At 27.7% G+C, this 20,067-nt stretch overlaps 8 protein-coding genes across 8 annotated transcripts; 2 read left to right on the forward strand and 6 right to left on the reverse strand.

The window, feature by feature from the left end:
* Positions 1-328: 328 nt before the first annotated feature.
* Positions 329-1,903, forward strand: OCT59_020260 (uncharacterized protein). Its single transcript, XM_025313493.2, has 7 exons — positions 329-470; positions 548-570; positions 642-801; positions 906-1,218; positions 1,287-1,324; positions 1,404-1,626; positions 1,712-1,903. Exons 1-7 carry the CDS (start codon positions 345-347, stop codon positions 1,834-1,836), a joined length of 1,008 nt encoding a protein of 335 aa, XP_025187029.2. The 5' UTR covers positions 329-344; the 3' UTR covers positions 1,837-1,903.
* On the reverse strand, positions 1,813-3,845 carry OCT59_020261 (uncharacterized protein; the record flags this gene model as incomplete). Its single annotated transcript, XM_066149072.1, has 6 exons — positions 1,813-2,292; positions 2,368-3,178; positions 3,248-3,290; positions 3,394-3,404; positions 3,473-3,727; positions 3,810-3,845. 6 exons carry the CDS (start codon positions 3,843-3,845, stop codon positions 2,252-2,254), a joined length of 1,197 nt encoding a protein of 398 aa, XP_065990020.1. The 3' UTR covers positions 1,813-2,251.
* A 759-nt stretch (positions 3,846-4,604) lies between these two features.
* Positions 4,605-7,646, reverse strand: OCT59_020262 (uncharacterized protein). Its single transcript, XM_025313494.2, has 8 exons — positions 7,233-7,646; positions 7,064-7,153; positions 6,435-6,991; positions 6,280-6,366; positions 6,164-6,196; positions 5,891-6,091; positions 5,748-5,806; positions 4,605-5,685 (listed from the first exon to the last, which is right to left on the reverse strand). Exons 1-8 carry the CDS (start codon positions 7,378-7,380, stop codon positions 4,929-4,931), a joined length of 1,932 nt encoding a protein of 643 aa, XP_025187031.2. The 5' UTR covers positions 7,381-7,646; the 3' UTR covers positions 4,605-4,928.
* Positions 7,647-8,795: 1,149 nt separating this feature from the next.
* On the reverse strand, positions 8,796-9,875 carry OCT59_020263 (uncharacterized protein). Its single transcript, XM_066149073.1, has one exon. It carries the CDS (start codon positions 9,574-9,576, stop codon positions 9,325-9,327), a length of 252 nt encoding a protein of 83 aa, XP_065990021.1. The 5' UTR covers positions 9,577-9,875; the 3' UTR covers positions 8,796-9,324.
* A 223-nt stretch (positions 9,876-10,098) lies between these two features.
* OCT59_020264 (uncharacterized protein) lies at positions 10,099-11,483 on the reverse strand. Its single transcript, XM_066149074.1, has 2 exons — positions 11,301-11,483; positions 10,099-11,179 (listed from the first exon to the last, which is right to left on the reverse strand). Exons 1-2 carry the CDS (start codon positions 11,331-11,333, stop codon positions 10,718-10,720), a joined length of 495 nt encoding a protein of 164 aa, XP_065990022.1. The 5' UTR covers positions 11,334-11,483; the 3' UTR covers positions 10,099-10,717.
* Positions 11,484-12,649: 1,166 nt separating this feature from the next.
* Positions 12,650-16,019, reverse strand: OCT59_020265 (uncharacterized protein; the record flags this gene model as incomplete). Its single annotated transcript, XM_066149075.1, has 8 exons — positions 12,650-13,004; positions 13,079-13,623; positions 13,702-13,889; positions 13,973-14,399; positions 14,490-14,795; positions 14,886-15,275; positions 15,584-15,802; positions 15,882-16,019. 8 exons carry the CDS (start codon positions 16,017-16,019, stop codon positions 12,650-12,652), a joined length of 2,568 nt encoding a protein of 855 aa, XP_065990023.1.
* Positions 16,020-16,497: 478 nt separating this feature from the next.
* On the reverse strand, positions 16,498-17,249 carry OCT59_020266 (uncharacterized protein; the record flags this gene model as incomplete). Its single annotated transcript, XM_025313497.2, has 1 exon — positions 16,498-17,249. One exon carries the CDS (start codon positions 17,247-17,249, stop codon positions 16,656-16,658), a length of 594 nt encoding a protein of 197 aa, XP_025187036.2. The 3' UTR covers positions 16,498-16,655.
* Positions 17,250-17,642: 393 nt separating this feature from the next.
* OCT59_020267 (uncharacterized protein) lies at positions 17,643-19,697 on the forward strand (the record flags this gene model as incomplete). The annotated part of the gene is made up of 4 exons (XM_066149076.1): positions 17,643-19,031; positions 19,110-19,496; positions 19,561-19,571; positions 19,667-19,697. The coding sequence occupies exons 1-4, from the start codon at positions 17,676-17,678 to the stop codon at positions 19,695-19,697; spliced, it is 1,785 nt and encodes a 594-aa protein (XP_065990024.1). The 5' UTR covers positions 17,643-17,675.
* Positions 19,698-20,067: the final 370 nt, after the last annotated feature.

Below are 20,067 nucleotides of genomic sequence, written 5' to 3' on the forward strand. Positions count from 1 at the left end.
AGTAGTTACACCACACTGACAACTTGTTAATGTGCATATATAAACGAATGGACCGTTAATAAAATATAAATTCCTTAAATAACTAAATATTATAATGATTAAAGTGCGGCTCGATTCTTATAGAAAGTAATTTACGTTTTATTAAGTTAAGTGGAATTGTAGGAAAGATATGATGTAAACAAATGTTATAATTTCATAGTCGAAAGATTGTGGTAGTTATATATACAATTTTCACGTTCGTGATAAATGCTGTTTCACGTGATATCACGTGTGAGTACACAAGATTATCAGATGATAAAAATGAAATTTTTTTCTCCGTTTGCTTTTTAATAATATTTTGACGCATGTATTTCTTACGTGAATTTAACAAAATTAATCCAAGATTATATAATTTTCTACCCCTTAGTTGCGGTTTACAAACCAATACTTTGATTAATCGAAAATTTTCCTCTTCAAGAATGGTTTCTCAGGTTTGTTTTTTTTTATAATTAAAATAATTAAAAGTATTGAAATATAAATATATTTATGTTCTTTTATTGTTGTTTAGACTGGATGGACGAGATTAATTCGGTAATGAAATTTATTTAATTTTTTAATTAATTATTTTGTTATTTTGATTATTAAAATCCTTTTATGAATAGATTCATAGGTGAAGATAATAAATCATATTCGGGTCAACCTATTGTTGATTCGAATGGATTTTTACCGCCCATTTCGGAATTAAAAGCCAATATAATTCAAGGTGATGTTCTTACGGAAGAAAAAATAAATATTACGGATAAGACGATCAAAGTCAAAAAAGTAATTCTTTTTAAAATTTAAATTTTAATGTCTCTCTTTTTTTAATAGCTAAGTATAATTAATAAAATTAAAGGAGTTATTATTTTTTATTTTTAAATTTCTAGTTGTTGACACCATTAGAACCATCAAAAATTCCAATAATTCGATGTATTGGACTGAATTATCGAGAACATGCAATAGAAACATCAAAACCAATACCAAAATATCCAATATTATTTATAAAACCATCATCTAGTTTACAAAATCCTTTTGATAAAATTAGAATACCTACTTTAGTTTCTAATAATCAAGTTGATTATGAAGCTGAATTAGCTGTGATAATTGGTAAAGATTGTAAAGATGTTAGTAAAGAAGATGCTTTACAATATGTTTTGGGATATACTGCGTCAAATGATGTTTCCGCTAGGAAATGGCAAGGTGCTAATTAATTTCTTTAAGAAATTTCTATAAATTATTTAAATAAATTAATTTATTTTATTATTTAGATAGTAGACTTGGATCTGGTCAATGGTGTTTTTCGAAGGTAAAGTATGTTATTTATAAATATATACCTCGTTGATTTTTTTTTACCTGTTTTATTTGATTGTTATCTTAATTTATAGGGATTTGATACCTTTTGTCCAATCGGACCACAATTAGTCTCACCGTCGATTATAAAAGATCCAAATTCATTAAGAATAAGAACAAGACTTAACGATAATAATCAATTATTACAAGATTCAAATACATCTGATATGATTTTTAATGTAGCTGAATTAATTAGTTTTTTAAGTCAAGGCACTACATTACAAGCTGGTTCTTTAATTTTAACAGGAACTCCTCAAGGTATAGTTTTTAATTAACAATGATGTTTGATTTAATAAGAAGCATTGTTTATTAAAAAAATAAAATATATTTTTTGAATTTATAGGTGTTGGATATACTAGGAAACCTCCAATTTATCTTCAACACAATGATAAAATTGAAATTGAAATTGAGCAAATTGGTACTTTAACTAATTTGGTTGAATATGAAAATCACAATTCTAAATTATAGATTTAATTTCTTTTTTGGAGATTTCATATATGTAATATACAATAAATTTACATTTTAAATTTTATATAATAATTGAACATTTGAATTAATGAATTTAAAAATTTTTTATAATATGGGGAATGATGACAAAGTACATTAGTTAGAAAAAATTCATGAAATAGAAGGTATTAAAGCTGACTAAGTTAATTATGTAAATAAATCCGAATCGAAATTCGAAGAAATATTCAATACTAGAAACACTTTCTAATATCATAAACGATTATATCAGGAGTTAATGTTCCTTAAGATTGAAGCCAATTTATGGCATTTACATAAAAGGCAGTCAATTGAAAGATTGATTAAATACATATACACAAAAGTTTGAATCATGATGAATTATGGCGAAATTTCTTCGGATATAATTATCATAACAATTTTACGCAGTTTCATCAATTACGCAATCAAAACACTCCGAAACTGAAATTTAAATTAAAAAAAAGTTAAAAAATATACAATAATAGAGGATCTTTATATAAATAAATTGAAAATTACCTAAATCATTTGAATTTACTGGCTCCGGAAGATTTTTGAAACTTAACAGTCTACTGGTATAGATTGCTTGAGGGTGAGTTTCTATATTTTTAGATATATTTTTAGATATATTTTCATTATTAAATCTTTTTATATATTTATGTCCTTTTATTTGGGAATAAAAATTTCCATTCATGTTTCTTATTTCATTTCTCCATTTTCTTAATTTATGGGATAATTCCTTAGCAGTTGGTCTATTTTCTGCTTTAGCATCCCAGCATTTAACGATCAAATCTGCGAGCGGTTTTGGAATATCTTCGGAGATATTTGGTCGAAGTCCTTTACATATCCCAACAGCTAACGTATGATCATGAGGAATATTACTATAAGGAGTTTCTTCAGACATTAATTCATTCATCACTATTCCAAATGAATAAATATCAGCTGCTTTTGTATATTGGCATCCACGTAAAATTTCTGGTGACATATAAGGCAATACTCCATAACCTCCTTCCTTGTCATTATTTGCTTGTCGGCACATTCCTAAATCACTTATATATGCATGTTTACGATTCATATTAAGTAATATATTTCCTATATGAAGGTCTCCATGAACTTTTTTAGCATCATGAATATTTTGAAGTCCTCTTGCTATATGAAATAAGTACTGAATTTTTAACTTTATATCCATATAATTTTCATTTAAATAATTTCTTAAATTTCCACATTCACAATATTCTAAAACCATCATATACTCTTTAGAATTTGGATCTTGAGTTATTCCAAAATATTGAATAATATCCCAAGTATACATGTGAAGATAAGATTTGATCTAGTACAATATGACGTTGAAAAAATTAATATTTGCGTGAAAGATCAAGTAAATTATTTAATAAATTACCTCATTTAACAAATCTAAATTCGTGTCGAAAGAATCATCCAAGCTTTTTAATGCAACTTTAACATTTTCACTTCTATAATATTCTTGGTTGTCAATATCCCAATAAATAATAAATCCTTTAGTCCATGTAGCTGAATAAACTTTACCAAACCCTCCTCTAGTAATATAAGTAATATCTTGTAAATCCTCATAAGTTATCCATTCAAGACATTTCTTACTACTTACAGCATTAAGTTGTGAATCTTGGATGAATTCATCAATATCTTTATTTCCACTAGTCCAATTTTTAAAATTTTCCTTAAATCTTTTGGCATTACAAGATTGACACCAAAGTTCTCCTGTGCCAGGTTCTTTACATTCCCAACATGTTCCATATATTTCTTCTCTTTTTTCCAAATCTTCTATATAAATTACTCTATCATCTGTCTTATTATATTCTTCTTCGGCAGTTGAATTAATATGAAAAATTGAAACATATTCCTTTTTTTTAAAAAAACAAATGATTAAAAATGATTAAAACTAAATATAAATAAATTGATTATTTACGATATAAAAATTCTACCTGATATTGAGCACTACCGCGTTTCCATGAATACATTGTTATTTTTTTTGTTTAATAATAACGTAAAAGTAAAAGTTCACGGATCACCCATCATTGATGCTTTTATATACGAAATAATGAAACGATTTTTTAAAAATAGATTTGTTTTTAAAATAGATTTGTTTTCTAATCAAAAAAAATTGATCAGCATTATCCGATTCTGATCGTGATCTTTAACTTCCCCAGTATCACCGTAGAAAAATGTCACATTTGGCCCGCATTACGGCGTTATGCACTAACACGTGAAAATAAACAGTGACGAATAAGGGGTGATGAATAAGGGTTTGCCTACTCGAAAAAAACTAAGTCCCTCAGATACTTATAGAAAATGGAAACGCAGTGGGGTGACGGTTGTGATGAATAAAAAACGATCACGTGAATGTGACATTTTTTCTGGGGAAATTGTGATCTTTGGACTGCGCCAGTACTGCGGAGAAAACGGGAACTGAAATAGCATCATCACACTATCCTCTTCCGACGAGTCGATGATATGCTCGATTCTTCGGAAAGTCTCAAATGGGTTTCAAACATTTTGTAAACTTTTCAGCTGGGCAAAGCTGACGAAATACTTCCATATGAGTTCAAACCTTTGTACTGTTGAGCACGAGAGAAGCACCTAAAGCAAGATTAAAATCAAAGAAGGCAGCAATGGAGAGTTGTCGATTATTTCAAATTTTTTATACCCAATTTGAAACATGCTTCATTATTTTAAATATCAAATTCGTATTATGACAATCAATTAATACAATCGCGCTATTTAAAAACGAAAATTTCTATTGAAAAGTTTAAAGTATTTTATTTTTTAAGGGAAGTGAAATATTACAAAATTTTGACATGTTTATAATATATGTAAAGTGTTCATATTTACTTTAGAAAGAAAAATTATTTTAATTTAGTTCGTGATAATAAAGGAACATAAATTAATATAAGAAACTTTGAAGGTAACCGCGAATGAAAATTTGTCCTAATAGATTCGAGATACCATTTCATTGTCATCATCTCATTCACTTCTTCATTTGATAAATTTATTTGGTCCAATAAATAATAATAAATATAGTAAACGTAACCGGAATATCATTCTTAATATTTAAGTGCTGCTTTAATAGCAGGGTCATCTTCTAATTCTTTGGCATCAGTAAAAGTATGGAATAAATCATCAGGTATTCCTTCTCTCAATAATTCAAGTCTTTCGTGGAACATTTCCAAGGGGGTTTTCAATACTTCATTATCTTTATTGCTTTTATCGTCATCATCAATATTATTATCGATATCATCATCAGATAAATTATTGTCATTCTTATCTTCAGCTTTATTGTCACTTTTAATATTACGTAGTTTTGTTGTTATTTTAGAAGAAATGGAAGCAGCTTTATGAGGTGATAATATTTTCGCGCTTAAGGGAGTTTTTGGTTTACTCGTAGCTGATTTAGTTGAATCGCTATCAATAGAATCAGGTGAATCCATAGCAGTACCATATAAATATGAAACATCTACGTGAAGTTTATCTAATAATCGATTGGTTAAACTTGACTGTCGTACAGGTTTATGAGGATCCCTGGGATCTGTTGTTACTTCTCCTGAAGTAGCTGCAGCTGCTTGCTGTGCAATAACCTGGGTTGCCGCATCTTCAGCTTTCTTTTCCTCTGGTGTTTCATTCTTTATTTCTTCTTCATCACCAGCATAGTAATTACGGAGATAATTATAAATTGTTGGAAAGGTTCGAGTATATGAATGTTTTGGTTTTTCTGGTGGCAAATCCTTTACATGTTCTGTTGTACAATCTCGAACATATATACGAAGAATTCTTCCAGGATTTTCTCTTGCAATAGTTGTATATCTAAATAAAAATAAATGTTAATTATTATTATAAATGATGACGCTAAATAATAAACTACGCACATTTCCGGATCGAGTTCGCCGGTATCTCCAATAAGAATAAATTTACGATTAGGAAAATCCTATTACGTCATGAAAAAAAGTTTTTTTTTTTAATTCATTTTATTTTGAAACATTAAATAAGAAATTATATTAGTATTACTTACTTTGAGTAACTCTCTAATGTACATGAATTTACTAGCCATAGGATTTTCTTTTTGTTCATAAGCACTTTTAATTAAACCATCATAAAATTTAAAATGTGCCGAACCGGGAGGGAAATTATAGGTTTGAAAGAAACTTCTTAAAGATGGAAATAATTGCCATGGTGAGTTAGATACATAATGAACTGATGCTCCTTTTTCATACTAAAATAAAAATAAAAATAAATATATAAATGAAAATTCTTATAAAAGACCCTATATATGAAATAAACTTACAAATTTACGATAGAGGTCGGCCATTCCTGGAACCTTTAATTAATTAAAATAAAATAATAATAATTATTCATTTGTATAATTAATTATAATTAATCGAAATATAAAAATTGTCTTACATCTTTGAAAGGATGCAAAAATGTGTTGGATAAAACTCTTTTTGCACCTCGGAGAATATTTGTATCTTTGATTGTATCATCAATATCCTACACACGAAATAAAAATAAAATTAGTCTTATATATTTAATAATTAGAGATCTAAGATGTTACTTACGGAAATAATGGAAACTCCTTCAGGTTCAATTAGATTCACAACACCATAATGAGGATCAATACCATCTCTAAAAACTCTAACTTTTAATAATCTAACTCTATTTTTATCTTTATTTCCAATAATATTATTAATAAGTCCAGTAACAACATTTTCATTATTTTCTTCCCCAATCCATTTATGAATAGTTTGTTTCGGAATTGCCAAACTACCATGGAAATGACCTGATTTTGGAGTAATTGTTACACGAGTAATTTCACTTTCTGGATGAGTTTGTGGGTTAATAATCTTCCCTGCTTGATTTAATACTTTATTTAAGTCAGGTACATTCACAGTTGCTGTTGTGGTCGTAGAACCTTCTCCATGAGGTTCAACGGTGGTTGTTAATGGACCTTCATCATTAGGATCACCTTCAATGGACATTTTGTTGGAATCAGTCAAGCCTTCTACTTGTACAGTAAATTCTCCTTGACTAACATTATTTGCCCAGAAATATGATGTACGTGATTCAAGAAATTGAAATCTTTCATCATCTTTTTGAAATGCCAACGCCGTTAATCCTTATTTAAAATGAATTAAAATTAAAATTTTTTCTTTTTCTTAAATTATACTAGAATGATTATAATACCAACCTAAGAATAGACTACGCGTTTTACTTTTTTTTGGTGCAGAGAATGCCCAACCACGAACACGAATATTCCAATCATCGGTAGTAGACTTTCCTATTTTAAGTCAAAAACGTTAATTTTTGGCTAAATTACACTAACTTTATTAAAATTTAAACTTTATCGTTTTTATTACCGTCAGGATTCCTAGTAGCATAAGTAGGAAATAATAAGCAAACTGATTCTAACGGACCCTCATTTTCTTCTTCAGCAGACCTATTTTTACTGTTTAAATCGTTTATAGCTCCTTCTACTTTTGCCATTAATTTGTTATAAATTTCCATTTTAAAAGAAAACACGATTAATATATATATGTTTTTTAACGATGATCTGCAATTTTCAATCTTTAAAAGGGAGTATTGGTATTTTTGATTATAGTTCACTTTTAAGGAGACATTTCTTTGTATCAATAAATGTGTCCTCGTGTGGATTTACAATTATAGTATTAACAATGAATTTTTTTGTTTTTGGGACAAAAGAAAAAAAAAATTTAAAAATATCTTTTCAAAGATTATTCTTATTATTCTTTTTTAATTAATCGAAACAATTGTAAAAAGTTGGTAAGTTTAAAAAAAAAGAAAATTCCATTCTTATAAAGTATTATTTGAATAATTTTAATAATAATTTATAGTAACATCGTCAAAATTACGCGAACTAAAGACTTTTTAGGAAATTAAAAAAAAATTAAGGGACAAAAATAAATTTTACGCCGTAATTATGTTGGCGTAATAGATTTACTTAAAAGGACTTATTAATTCCCATCGACACGTTATTTTAATTTTTCCCCATCTATATATTTAGATATACATTATTTATGATGACGCAAATTTTTGGGTTAGGTTGAAAGATCGACATAATGAGCATAATGAGAATATGGGATAATGGATAATAAGTGTGAAGGTACAAGTCACAATCCTGAAAGTAAAATGATTTGTGTTGTTATATTTTATTTTTATAGGTTATCGATAATAATTTTAATCCTCAAACTTTTCATTAATGCTTTGCATAATTCCCTATGAAAAGAATGAACCGACCGAAAAGGTAGCCCAAATATGTTAAATAAAACAATGATTTTGTTTCAGGCAAGAAGAATTATAACCAAAAATGTTCAAGGTTAACTTTCATTTCGTCACGTGACTCCATTTAACTTATTAACTTTACTTATAGCAGGTGTATAATGCATGTACTTTCATCTGGGTCATCGATGTTTTTGGCAACTCAGTCTTACTTTCTATCCCGTCAGATTTTCGAATTAGGTAAAATGGTAAATGAATGGCGGATGACGTAAATTTTAACAAAGAATGATATTTATCTTTGCTTTTTTTTTAAAAAAAAATGACTAATTAGAACGAAGAATATCTTTATCTCCGACATTTAAGGTGTGTGATATTAGTCATGTAATTTAGTCTTTCAAATTGATATTCAGGAGCATTGATTATAAATTATATCGTTTATATGGGATTTATAGCAATGATACTAACCTTATCTAAAGCTTAATTTAAGCTTTTAGCGTGTTTTTTTTTTAATAAACTGTATAATGGTTACCATATTTAGTATTAAAATCATTAAACTATATGTGCCATACTGAGACTTTTTTAACCTTAAAATTTTCGTTGGTATTTTTGAACATTTCAAAATATAACTAAATATTCAAACCCCATTTCACATTTTAAAAAGAACGAAAAAAAAAGGACAAATTTTTTTTAAAAATCAATAAATTTTCATATTACATACGCCATACTTTTTTATTCAATGAAGGAAAGGGAGTTTGAGTACATGTAGTATTTTTTTCAAAAAAAAAACTATAACCGTAAATCAAAACCATAAAAACTCTATAGGAAGGGAAGAGAAGATAATAAAGAAAATCGCTGGGATTTTCGTTAGTGGAGAAAATGGATATTTACAAGGGAACAAGGGAAGAAGGAGATGTGTACAACCATACGAAGAGAAAAAAAAGGTAGGTTAAACAAATGGTGTAATGATGAAGAGGAATAAAATGTATTATTAAGAGATTATTACGTCAAGTAATTAATGATAAATTAAAATAAATTAAAAATTCTATTATATATGTGAGGTATTTTATCTAAGAATTAAATTAAATACAAAGAATGCTTTTTAACCGCCTTTTATATAAATCCTCCGGATGGAAATATTTAAATAAAAAAACTCTATTTATCTAATGAATATAGAAAAAAGATTAGAGAATTAAGAAGAACTTTTATAAATAATTAATAATGTACAGGATTATAATTATGTTCGATTAATTTTACGGCCAGTAAATCTCCTTCGACTCGTGGATCCCAAGCGGCATAAACAACTAAAGCAAGACTTAGAGCGATAAGAGAATGAATTAGAGTCCTTTCCCAAGGTCCTAATTCAACCAAACAAGAAGTGCTTGCAGAAGTTGATATGTCGACTATATGGTGGTTGATGGAAATTTGAGTTCGAATGGTTCGGATGGATGAAATGAGTGATTTCATGGTGAAATGAAAGTTTTAATGAGTTTTGAATTAATTGGAGTTTTGTGAACAGGTTAAACCTTTGACTTTAATATGAGGAGTATGAAGAAAAATTTGGATGATAAGGAAAAATGGTATGTATTGTTATAAGAAAAAGGTTTAGTGCTCACCGGGAGAGTGATTATTATGAATAATATAGGAAATATAGGAATTCGAGAAGAAATGAAAGTATGGGTATGAAATATAAAAAAATTTTGATCTAGATTAATGCATTCCCAATTCCAAAATACTCTATTTCTATTTTTGAGAGAAAGACAGTCAAAGAAAAAAAAAAAAAAAAAAAAGAATTTTCACACTTTTTATATTTCAATGTTATGCCCGGTTAATTAATGTCCTGCATGAACCGACCTTGATTGGAAAAGCTCACTTGCAATTAACTCTTGTCAAACTGTTACGGTTATGCACATGTTGATATTATTTAATTTCTTTTTGAAATTCGGAATTGGGGATTTCCTTATCAAGTATGACATGCAAAATATGATTAAAAATGGAGTGTAATTTAAATATTTTATTAATTTATTATCCACAAATAGTCATTCATTTATCTAATCTTTGAAATCAATCAAGTATCATATTATAATGAAGTGCATATGTGAACATTAAATAAAATTTGTGTATATAAATTTGTGTATATATAACGAAATTTCTGTATTGATATAAATATAAACAACATTATTTAATACTAAACATATTTGGAAATTTGTGATCCGGGTAAGAATGGGACTCACGAAATTACCATATATATGACCAATATAACATTAAAATAGTAATAAAGATAAATTTAATATTTCCTTTAATGAAAATCAAATTCTAAACGGTTTAATATTAAAGGGTAATCTTTTTTGTAATTTTTGTAATAAATTTTTTTTTTTAAACAACTATATTACAATTTTTTTTTTCATTTCCTTTTTTTTTTTGAAATGTACATATATTCTAAATATATACTAATCTATAAAAAGTATTACTGTCCAGCAGTATTTTTTTTCTTTTTTTAAAACAAATAATATAAATAAAAATTCAGTAATACTTTTTTTTCTTTTTTTTTTTAAAAAAAAAATTACATTAAAATAAATAAAAAATACATTTAAAACTTAAATGTTTTTCATATGTAATAATAAAACCTTCGTTTTATTGGTGATGGATTTGAATCAAATATAGGAAAATTTTTTGGTATGCCAACTATCGGAGCTACAAAACCCCATCGTTTCATTTTCTTTTTTTGTTCACTTGTTATAGAATCTTCTTGATCAATATTATCAATATTTGATTCTTCCGAATTAGTGTTAGATGAAGGTACATTAACGTAACCCCAACGTTTTTTTGATAATTCGGGAACCTTGTGAACTGCAAGTGATTCTACCACTACAACCATTGCTTTTGGAAAGTAGTGATATCTATTCGGATATGAGATTATTGTATTGAATTCATTCAATTCATTCAATTCATCTAATTCATCTAATTCACTTAATTGTGATTCCGATGATATGCGAGAACTTTTATATGTATCTGGAATTATTTTAATATTGCTGGTAATTGATCTTGATCTTCTTATACATTTCCCTACCTAAATGAAAAAAATTAATTAATTTAAAATTAAAATTAATTAAAATTTATAAATAAAAAAAAAAAAAAAAATTTTTTTTATCTCCGAAACAACGGTCCAATTAAAAGAAGTTTTTACTTACTTTGGAGATTAAACTATTATTTCTACGAGACATATTGATATTATTAATAATGATTTTTTTTTTTATTTATCTATATATAAATTGCTCTGATCCAAAGCAGAAACAAGATTTACTTGGTTGAATTTTTATTTTTTTAATTTTTGTGCGTATTTTGAAAAAAAGAGAAAATCTTTTTTTTATTTTTTTTTTTAGAATGCAAATACTTCGTATTCTTATATATGATTTCAATAATAAAGAATCAAAAGATTGTCTATACCGTTAAAGTATTATCTCCTTGTCAATTTTTACAAAAAAAGGCAAAAAACAAAGTGTTTAAACCCTTTGTTGGAAAAATACTAAAATATCCTTTGTATTATCTGACGTTGTTAAGATTGTTCCTGTAATCTTTAAAAGGAAATGATTGTCCTCCAAAAAAATTTTATTCTAATAATACCTTTTGATATCATAAAAAAAGTTTAGCATAATATATTTATTGGATTGTTTTGGAATAATATATAACAAACCCTAAAAAAAATTCGATTTTTTTCGATCATATACATAAAATTTTACTAAAATTAATTATTATCCTTTCTTCTTTTTTTAAACGAGTCAGATGAGGACATAATAACTCTGTTGTCTAACAAGGGATCTTGCTTTATGTACCACTTTACCTATTACGATAAATATTGTTAATACAATATGTTTAAAGATAACACAACGATGGCGTAAAGTACATGTGAGTTATAACAGATAAGGTCTTGTAATAATAACACAATAGTAAAAATTGATGAATCATATTCTTTTTTGGACAAAAGTGCAACAATAGGAGTTATAAGATTTCGAAATTGCACTCAAACTCAACTAGCATTTTATTCATGCAGGAACAAATTCTAAAACGTAATATTTAAACTAAAGCGAAATGGTTAAATAAGAGAGATGAATGTATGTTAGAAACAACATTAACGATCAGTATGGTGGTCTTCGAAGAATTTGTTGTTTGTCTTGGAACGGTAAATCAACATTGGGACGTTAGTCTAACATATTCCTTACTAAATACGGTTACAAGTTATTCCGTAATGCATGATTAATTTTTAATTGGTTAAACTTAGTTTTATAACGACTGTAATTCATAAATAATAAATTTAATATAATAAAAAAGAAATATTGGTTTAATAATGTTACATTATGAACGTTTGTTTTTATTAGCTGACCAAACATTAACATGAAAAAATATCATTGAATAATAATATTTATTAATGTTTAGGTATAATTTAATAAATAATACATCATATCATAAAAAAAAATTAATAATTATTATTAAATACAAAAAACCTAATCTATAATACATCGGGGTCAACCATTTTATTACATTATTCGATGGCACCACTAGCCATGGCTTCTTCTACTTCTTTAACTTCTCCTTCCATAATTTTACTTCTTCCAAGTGCTTTCTTTGCTTCATCAAGTTTATTCGCTTTCTTAAATACTAAAGCCAACTTTTTACAATCTACAATACTTATTCTTACTTGATCTAAATATTTATCCATTGTCAATTGTCCAGTTTGTACTTGTATAACTAATAAATTCTGCTTAATCTCTAAAGCATTTTTCCTATCTGTTAAATCGTCTGGAATTGATTTATGTTGTGCTTCCAATGTTGCAATTTGAGCATCAACTGCTTCAACTTCATGTTGTATTACAAGATTAGAAACAAGGGCATCAACACTAGTAATAATACATATGTTAATAAATTTTCAAATAATCAATATATCATTTAACTAAAAAAAAAAATAAATTACTTGTTTAATTGCTCTACTGCTTGCTCCAAATCATTTTGTTCGCTACCTGTTGAAATCGTATCACGACTTGGAGTTGCTGCTGCAACTGTTCTATGTGGAGTTGCTTTTTGTTGTGGGACAGGAGTTGATATTTGGGAAGGAGTTTCATTTTTAACAGAAATAGGTGTACTTGGGGGAACTGATGATTTTGGTGTAGATGTGACTTTTGGTTTGATTGGTGTTTGTTGTGGTGTCTTTGGAGTAGCAGCTAGTGGATCTGATTGTAAAGTATTTCTAATAGGGGTTACCGGATCTGATTGTAAAGTATTTCTAATAGGAGTTACCGGAGCTGATTGTAAAGTATTTCTAATAGGAGTTACTGGAGCTGATGTTGATGCTTGAGTAGTAGATTGTAAACTAGCAAAAGTTGAATTATTAGTGTTAAACTCATCTATAATAAGCCATTTTTCAGTCTTAGCTACAATATCTGCTTTCGTTAAGGGTATTCGTATTCTTAAACGAATTTCTAACTTTCCACCTGTAGGTTTCCGTAAGTGATCTACTAGCTGATAATGAATAACATTAAATTATTTGATTATATATATTATAAATAAATAATATTAATTAAAATAATTATCACATACATCTAAAACTTGATGAATTTCGGCCTTATTTAAAAATTGTTCCAACTTAATGGTAGCTTTTCCTAATGAAATGGCTTTTCGTAAAAATCCTCTATAATGAAATACTTCAAAAGTAGCTTTTTTGGAGCTCACATAACGTTGAAATGCTTTTGTCCGTTCTATGTTTATAACTTTTTTCCAATTAAATACTAAATTTATAAAGGAAATTATGGAAATTAGTAAATTTTATAACATTAGTAAATTTTTTATTAAAAATTAAATAATTTTAAACCTGGATCCATTCCACGTGGAGCAGTTGAAGTATCGCCTTTACCACTACCAGCACCAGGACTACCTTCAGTTGGCCATCCAATATCCCAACTTACGAATGCATCAACATCTTTTCCATTCACTTCTTTACTGCCTAGATTATAGGCTCTAACAATGCAAACTTCCATATCATTTGCGGATAATTCTAAGAAAGCATTTTCAATACTATATGTTATGTCTTGAAAATGAAACGCTGGTACATCTTTCCCGTGCGTACGATATGAAATCAATGAAGTTAGATCAGCCGCAAAAGATTTTTTATAACGGTAAAAAGTCGTAGCTTCAACCTTATTTCCAGTTTTCAAATAATAAGCTGATAGTGTAGTACATAAAGCAACTTGTGATTCTAATTGAGATATTAGACGCGCATACTGTTCTTCCGTTGAAATCTAAAAAAAAAAAAATAAAATAATTTTAGAATATCGTAAAATACCACAAAAAAATAAAAATGCCATAAAATAATATCTATTTAAATTTACCATGGTAAATGGTTGTTCGTCATCATCAATGATACTCGCATTAATAGCATTATCTAATACTGTTAATACTCTTTTTTTTGGAGTCGATACTGGCGTTACGTTCGTTGATGCATTTTTTCGTATGGTGGGTGGACTTTGTGGTACAGGTTCACGTTGAGACACGTCAGGATCACCGGGAATCCCCCACCCTTCAGGTAAATTGGCACCATTTTCTAAAGATTTCATTATTTTTCGGATATCTGTTGCTGTATTAAGAAACTCTTTTGCGCGCGGAATATCGGAGGTTTTAAATTTAATAGCCGCCTCCTTATATTGCATAAACTTTTTATTTAAAATATCAATGATCTCCTGATTTCGAGAAGAAATTTCTGTTTTTTGCTGTGCACTAATATCAACCTGAATATTCTCTGATTTAACTTCAATTTCGGAAACTTGTTTACTTTGTGACAAAAGCTGAGCTCGTTTCGCTTCTAGTTGTTTATATGCTTTCACTGATTCTACAGCTCCAGCTTTGTCACCTTCCCGCTTTTTCATAAGAGCATTGAATTTTTCTTCTTGTATATATTTCGCTAAAAGGTCTACATCATTTGATTGTAATTTATCTTCAATTGATTGCTCTTCAACGACTTGCAACTCCGAACTTTGACTTATTAGAGATTCACTGTTATCTTTACTAACTTTAGTCTGAGTTTCCTGTACAACAATTTTCTCTGTTGCAGTAATTTTTTTCACATCCTCAATTTTTTCTTCATCATTTTGATGGCCTCCTAATCCTTGTAACTCTTTCTATAATTATCAACTAAGTTAGTATAATCGTTTAAATATATTATCTTAATTAAATCAAGATCAAGATAAAAAGTAGAAATAAAAATAAAAAAAAAGTAGAAATTAAAGTAAAAAAAAAAAAAAGTAGGAATCAAATAAAAACAAAAATTAGAAATCAGAATAAAAATAGAACAAAATCAAAATAAAAATGAAAATTAAAATGAAGATAAAATGAAAATAAATGAAAATAAAATAAAAATAAAATATAATCAAATAAAATAAAATAAATAAAAATAAAAATAAAAATAAAACTATTAAAAAAAACGTACTAACAAATTTGGATCCTTCATATCATCTTCAGTAAATTCAACTTCATGATCATCATTCTCTGCTCCCAAAGCATTTATTGCATCAATATCAACATCACCAGGAAAATTTGGGATTGATGTAAGATTAGATTTAGTTTGAGGTTGTGGTTGTGGTTGTGGTTTTGATTTTGATTTTGGTTTATTTCTTTGAATACTTGAACTTAAAGCATTTAATTCCCCCTTTAAAATTTAAAAGAAAAACAATCATATTTATAATATTCATTTACTATTAGTAATATAAATAAATAAAAAGTCATACCAATAAATCTGGATCATTTAAATCCATTTCATCAAAATCATCATTCATAGGTATATCTAAATCATCAAGTCCTTCTATACCAAGACTTCCTAAATCAATTTTATCAGAATTATTTGGTGCTTTAGACCATTTAAACATTTTTATTATTATTTTTTTTTTATTGATATTATTATTATTATAAATAAAATAAGTAAAAGAACAGGTATGAATAAAATAAAAAATTTTTTTAACTATATTTTAATTTAAGACGAGAATAAAGAGTATTTAATAAATAAAAAGTATTATTTTTTTTTCCGTTTTTTTGTAACGGCTTTTATCTAAAAAAAAAATAAAAAAAAAATCATGAGAAAGATATTCATTTTCAAGGTCCAAAATCATACGTGCATTCACTCTAATATAATGTTAAATCTTTCATAAATCTGTATTGTTAAAATAAAATAAAAAATTAATAAATATATTGCCTACCATATAACGAATTCAATTGAAAAGTATAAATAATAAAAAATGTTTTTTTGATCGATAAAGCTGAAAAGAACGGCTATTTTGTTTATATATTTATGTGATAGTTACACGACATCTCAAAATTTTTTTAAAAATCGTTAGATTAATTTTTATTAGGTTGAAGATTACTAAGAAATATTTATTTAATAAAACTAATTATACAGCAAGAAGCAAAGCTATTTTGTAGTAAATCAAGGAGTCATTTTATGATTCAGATAAACTCACTAACGTTACAAATGAACATAATACAATCGTTAAAGATCAGATAATTTGTTATTCTTCCTCCTCTTGAATTTTTTGTTGTTTTTGTTCATCATATAGAGTATCTCCTCCCAACAAACCAATATTATGTAAAATATAAACTGCCATTTTGTAAACACTCCAAATAGAAACGGTAAAGAAAGTGGTCGAGATTGCTGAAAAGGTTAAAAAAAGTGCGACAGGAACAAAGAATAACAAACCAATCCCAACGAAAAATCCTTCTGCCAACAAAATACCCATTCCACTGACAAATAAGACAAGAGTAAGAGTACCGATAAGAAAGGTGATTAAAATGGCTAAAGGAATAACATTTAAAACTGCTACACCATAACCAAACCAACTTAGAGGAGGAAAATTATTCCAAACATATCTAACCGACTTGATAATCGGTTTAGAATAATCACGTGGGTGTTGAAAAATTTCGCGTCCTTTATCCATTGCCGTTTCTAAAAGATTATATACCAATGATTCTTTTACGATTCCCCTTTGTGTGAAAGAGCGTTGAGAAAAATTATTTAGTGCTTCATTGACTTTATCTTCCCTTTCTTGAAAATCATCATAATAATATTTTTCATTATCATTAGAACATAACTGTTCTTCAGACATTGTGAACATGTAAAAGCAAAAAAGAGAAAATAGAAGGTTAAAAAAAATTTTTTTTCGCGATACTACTAAATTTATTAGATTTTTATCAATTATATAAATCAAATTTTTTCATGCATCATATTAATGAACTATGACCAAATATTATTACAGAAATAATCTAATGAGTAATCATATAATCATTTAATTAATCAATTAATCAATCAATCAATACAAGTTTCTGAGCAAATTTATCGAATCTCACTATTAGACATAAAAATTGTGCTGCGACAAAAATAATTTTTGTGCTACTGGCGAGGTATCACATGATTAAACAATTTTTGTGACGCGAGGACGCGAGGTATCACATGATTAATAAAGTATTTAAATAAGCCACTCGATGGTCATTATTAAAATAATAATAATAATAGTTTTACATTGACTTCAATTATGGACAAAATCAATAGTAATATTTTAAATAAAAGTCCAGTTCTTGTTCCTGACTGTCTTAATCTAGTCTTTAATTATTTAGCAAATGATAAAAATACTTTATTTTCATGTCTATTTGTAAATCACTTATGGTGCAATTTAGCCGCTCAACATTTATGGAAAGATCCTTTTTCGTTGACTTCGAAAATTCAAAAGGTAAAACTTTTTCAAGTCTACGTATCAAGTTTACCACATAAAGAAATACGACAACTTAACGAGAAAGGTTTGAAGATTCCAAATCTTGTAACTCCAAACTTTAAACTTCCATATTTTTCTTATTTAAAACAAATTTTTTATCGAAAAATTGAAGAATGTGCACTTGAATGGCTTTTATATGAGGATGATTCAGATTCTAGTGATAAATTTTCATTGAATTGTTTCGAAAATATGGAATATAATGATGATGACATTTCTGATGAGGAATATGAACCAACAGAATCAGAATTAGAAGTTAGTTCTGAAGAAAGTTCTGATGAATGTTCTGAAGATGATAGTGGATCTATGAAAATAGTTTTTAGAGATACATTTTTTCAACAAGATCCAAATCATCCAGTATTTGCCCTTCATCAGAAAGCATTAACTTTTGCAGTATTTAAACAACTTCTTGCAAGTTGTAACAAATTAGATGTGTTAAACATGTCATTATTTTCTTCAAATTCAACTATTCCAGATATTGTTCTTATACCAGGATGTCATACAGCATTTTCTGATATAACCGTATTTAATTTTTTTCAAAAAGGAATTTATGGGGATGCAGAACGAGCTAAAATCATCTGCTTCTTGAATATACTTGGATATTCGTCTCGTAATATTTCTAAGATTGGAATAATCGTAGACACAGAGATAGAAGAGACCTATATATCAAATTTAATTAATGTTCAAGAAGATCTTAAATACTTAACAATTAAATATGCACAGGGTCGTACAAACCTGCAATCATTTCTGGAATCTATACCTCAAACCTTAGTGTACTTGGAGTTATATGCTGTTAAACTTAGCGATTGTTCATTCAACGCTCTTTTTGAATGTAAAAATTTAGAAGAAATTAAATTAGTAAGATGTCGATTTATTTGTCATAAATTAGATCAAGAACAGGTGTCAGAATCTGAAGGTCTTAAATTGAGAAAGATCTTTTGGAAAGAGAATGTATATAATCATTATAAATATTTTGTATCTCTCATTAGAGGTGCAAATAAAACCCTTAAAGAAGTTGTACTCTGCCTCCCCGCGAATCGAGTAAGAGACGTTACTGATACTAATGAAATTTTAAATGCTCTTGCCAAATTTTGCCCAAACATTAAGCTCTTTGCGATTCTGGTAAAATTACAGAGAAATTGGTCTTATTTTCATGAAAAATTTTATGTTCATTTATTGACGTGCTTCTATTAATTCTAGGACGTTTACTCGTATTATACACAACTCGTAAAAGTATTTGAATCCTATCCTTGGGAAAATTTAACTTCTTTAACATTAGGATCAGAACATTCTTATTCAGTACCGTATATTGCCATAGATAGATTGGCTCCATACCTTCCTGCGTCTTTACGCAAGTTGCGTATTGCGTGTGCAGTATCTGAGCAAGATTTAAAAACTTTCTTTGACAAATGTCAAGCACCAATTGAAGAGTTGAGTATTCCTAATTTGAATCAAATATTTACAAATCGTCATTTGAGAATTATTAGAGATTACATCAAGGAAAAGAGAACTTTGAAACAATTTGATTTTGAATTTAGTCACAATCAAGTAATTTCTTACGAATTATGGAAAGAAATAAAAGAAATGGTAGATACTAGAACACATCATCTTTTTGATCCATTTTATTATCCTCCTTGTGATCTATTTTAAGGTTAGAGTTAGGTTAGTGTTAGGTTAGAATTAGAGTTAAGTTGGAGTTAGGTTGGAGTTAGGTTGGAGTTCGACTGTCTCGTGCCCTAATTGTTTCCTGCAATTAGCGAAGCAATCGATCCACGTCTTCCTGCATAATTCCGTGCTGGGTAATGGGTTTCAAAACAACAGAATCTTGGGAAGTAACAAACTTAGACCAGATTAGACAAGAATGTTAGATTTAGGTTAAAGTTAGAATTAGGGAAATAAAAAAGTGTTATAGAATTAGGGGTAAAACAATTATGTAGTGAATTTTAATTTTAATTGTTTTTAAAATATTGTTATTCGGGATCCGAAGGAGTTATCCGACGACATTGAAAAGATTTAACACGCAAAAAAAGCAGCAAGAATGAATAGTGGGTTACTTCATTGCAAGTAAACCTCCAGTTGATGCACTCAATTGGTACGTAATATGATCTTGCGAAAAAGGGTTTAGACATAATGGATGATTATTTAATTTTAATAAGTA

This window comes from Rhizophagus irregularis, chromosome 3, assembly GCF_026210795.1.
Source record: "Rhizophagus irregularis chromosome 3, complete sequence".
NCBI classification, from domain to species: domain Eukaryota; kingdom Fungi; phylum Glomeromycota; class Glomeromycetes; order Glomerales; family Glomeraceae; genus Rhizophagus; species Rhizophagus irregularis.

Excerpts from the sequence above, each read along its gene's own strand:
- OCT59_020260 (XM_025313493.2), top strand. The coding sequence starts at position 345 with ATGTATTTCTTACGTGAATTTAACAAAATTAATCCAAGATTATATAAT. Across the intron at positions 802-905 it reads AGACGATCAAAGTCAAAAAA|TTGTTGACACCATTAGAACC; the intron begins GTAATTCTTTTT and ends TTAAATTTCTAG. Across the intron at positions 1,219-1,286 it reads TTCCGCTAGGAAATGGCAAG|ATAGTAGACTTGGATCTGGT; the intron begins GTGCTAATTAAT and ends TTTATTATTTAG.
- OCT59_020262 (XM_025313494.2), bottom strand. The coding sequence starts at position 7,380 with ATGGAAATTTATAACAAATTAATGGCAAAAGTAGAAGGAGCTATAAAC. Across the intron at positions 6,367-6,434 it reads AAGGAGTTTCCATTATTTCC|GATATTGATGATACAATCAA; the intron begins GTAAGTAACATC and ends TTTCGTGTGTAG. Across the intron at positions 6,092-6,163 it reads CCGACCTCTATCGTAAATTT|TATGAAAAAGGAGCATCAGT; the intron begins GTAAGTTTATTT and ends TTTTTATTTTAG.
- OCT59_020263 (XM_066149073.1), bottom strand. The coding sequence starts at position 9,576 with ATGAAATCACTCATTTCATCCATCCGAACCATTCGAACTCAAATTTCC.
- OCT59_020264 (XM_066149074.1), bottom strand. The coding sequence starts at position 11,333 with ATGTCTCGTAGAAATAATAGTTTAATCTCCAAA. Across the intron at positions 11,180-11,300 it reads ATAATAGTTTAATCTCCAAA|GTAGGGAAATGTATAAGAAG; the intron begins GTAAGTAAAAAC and ends TTTTTCATTTAG.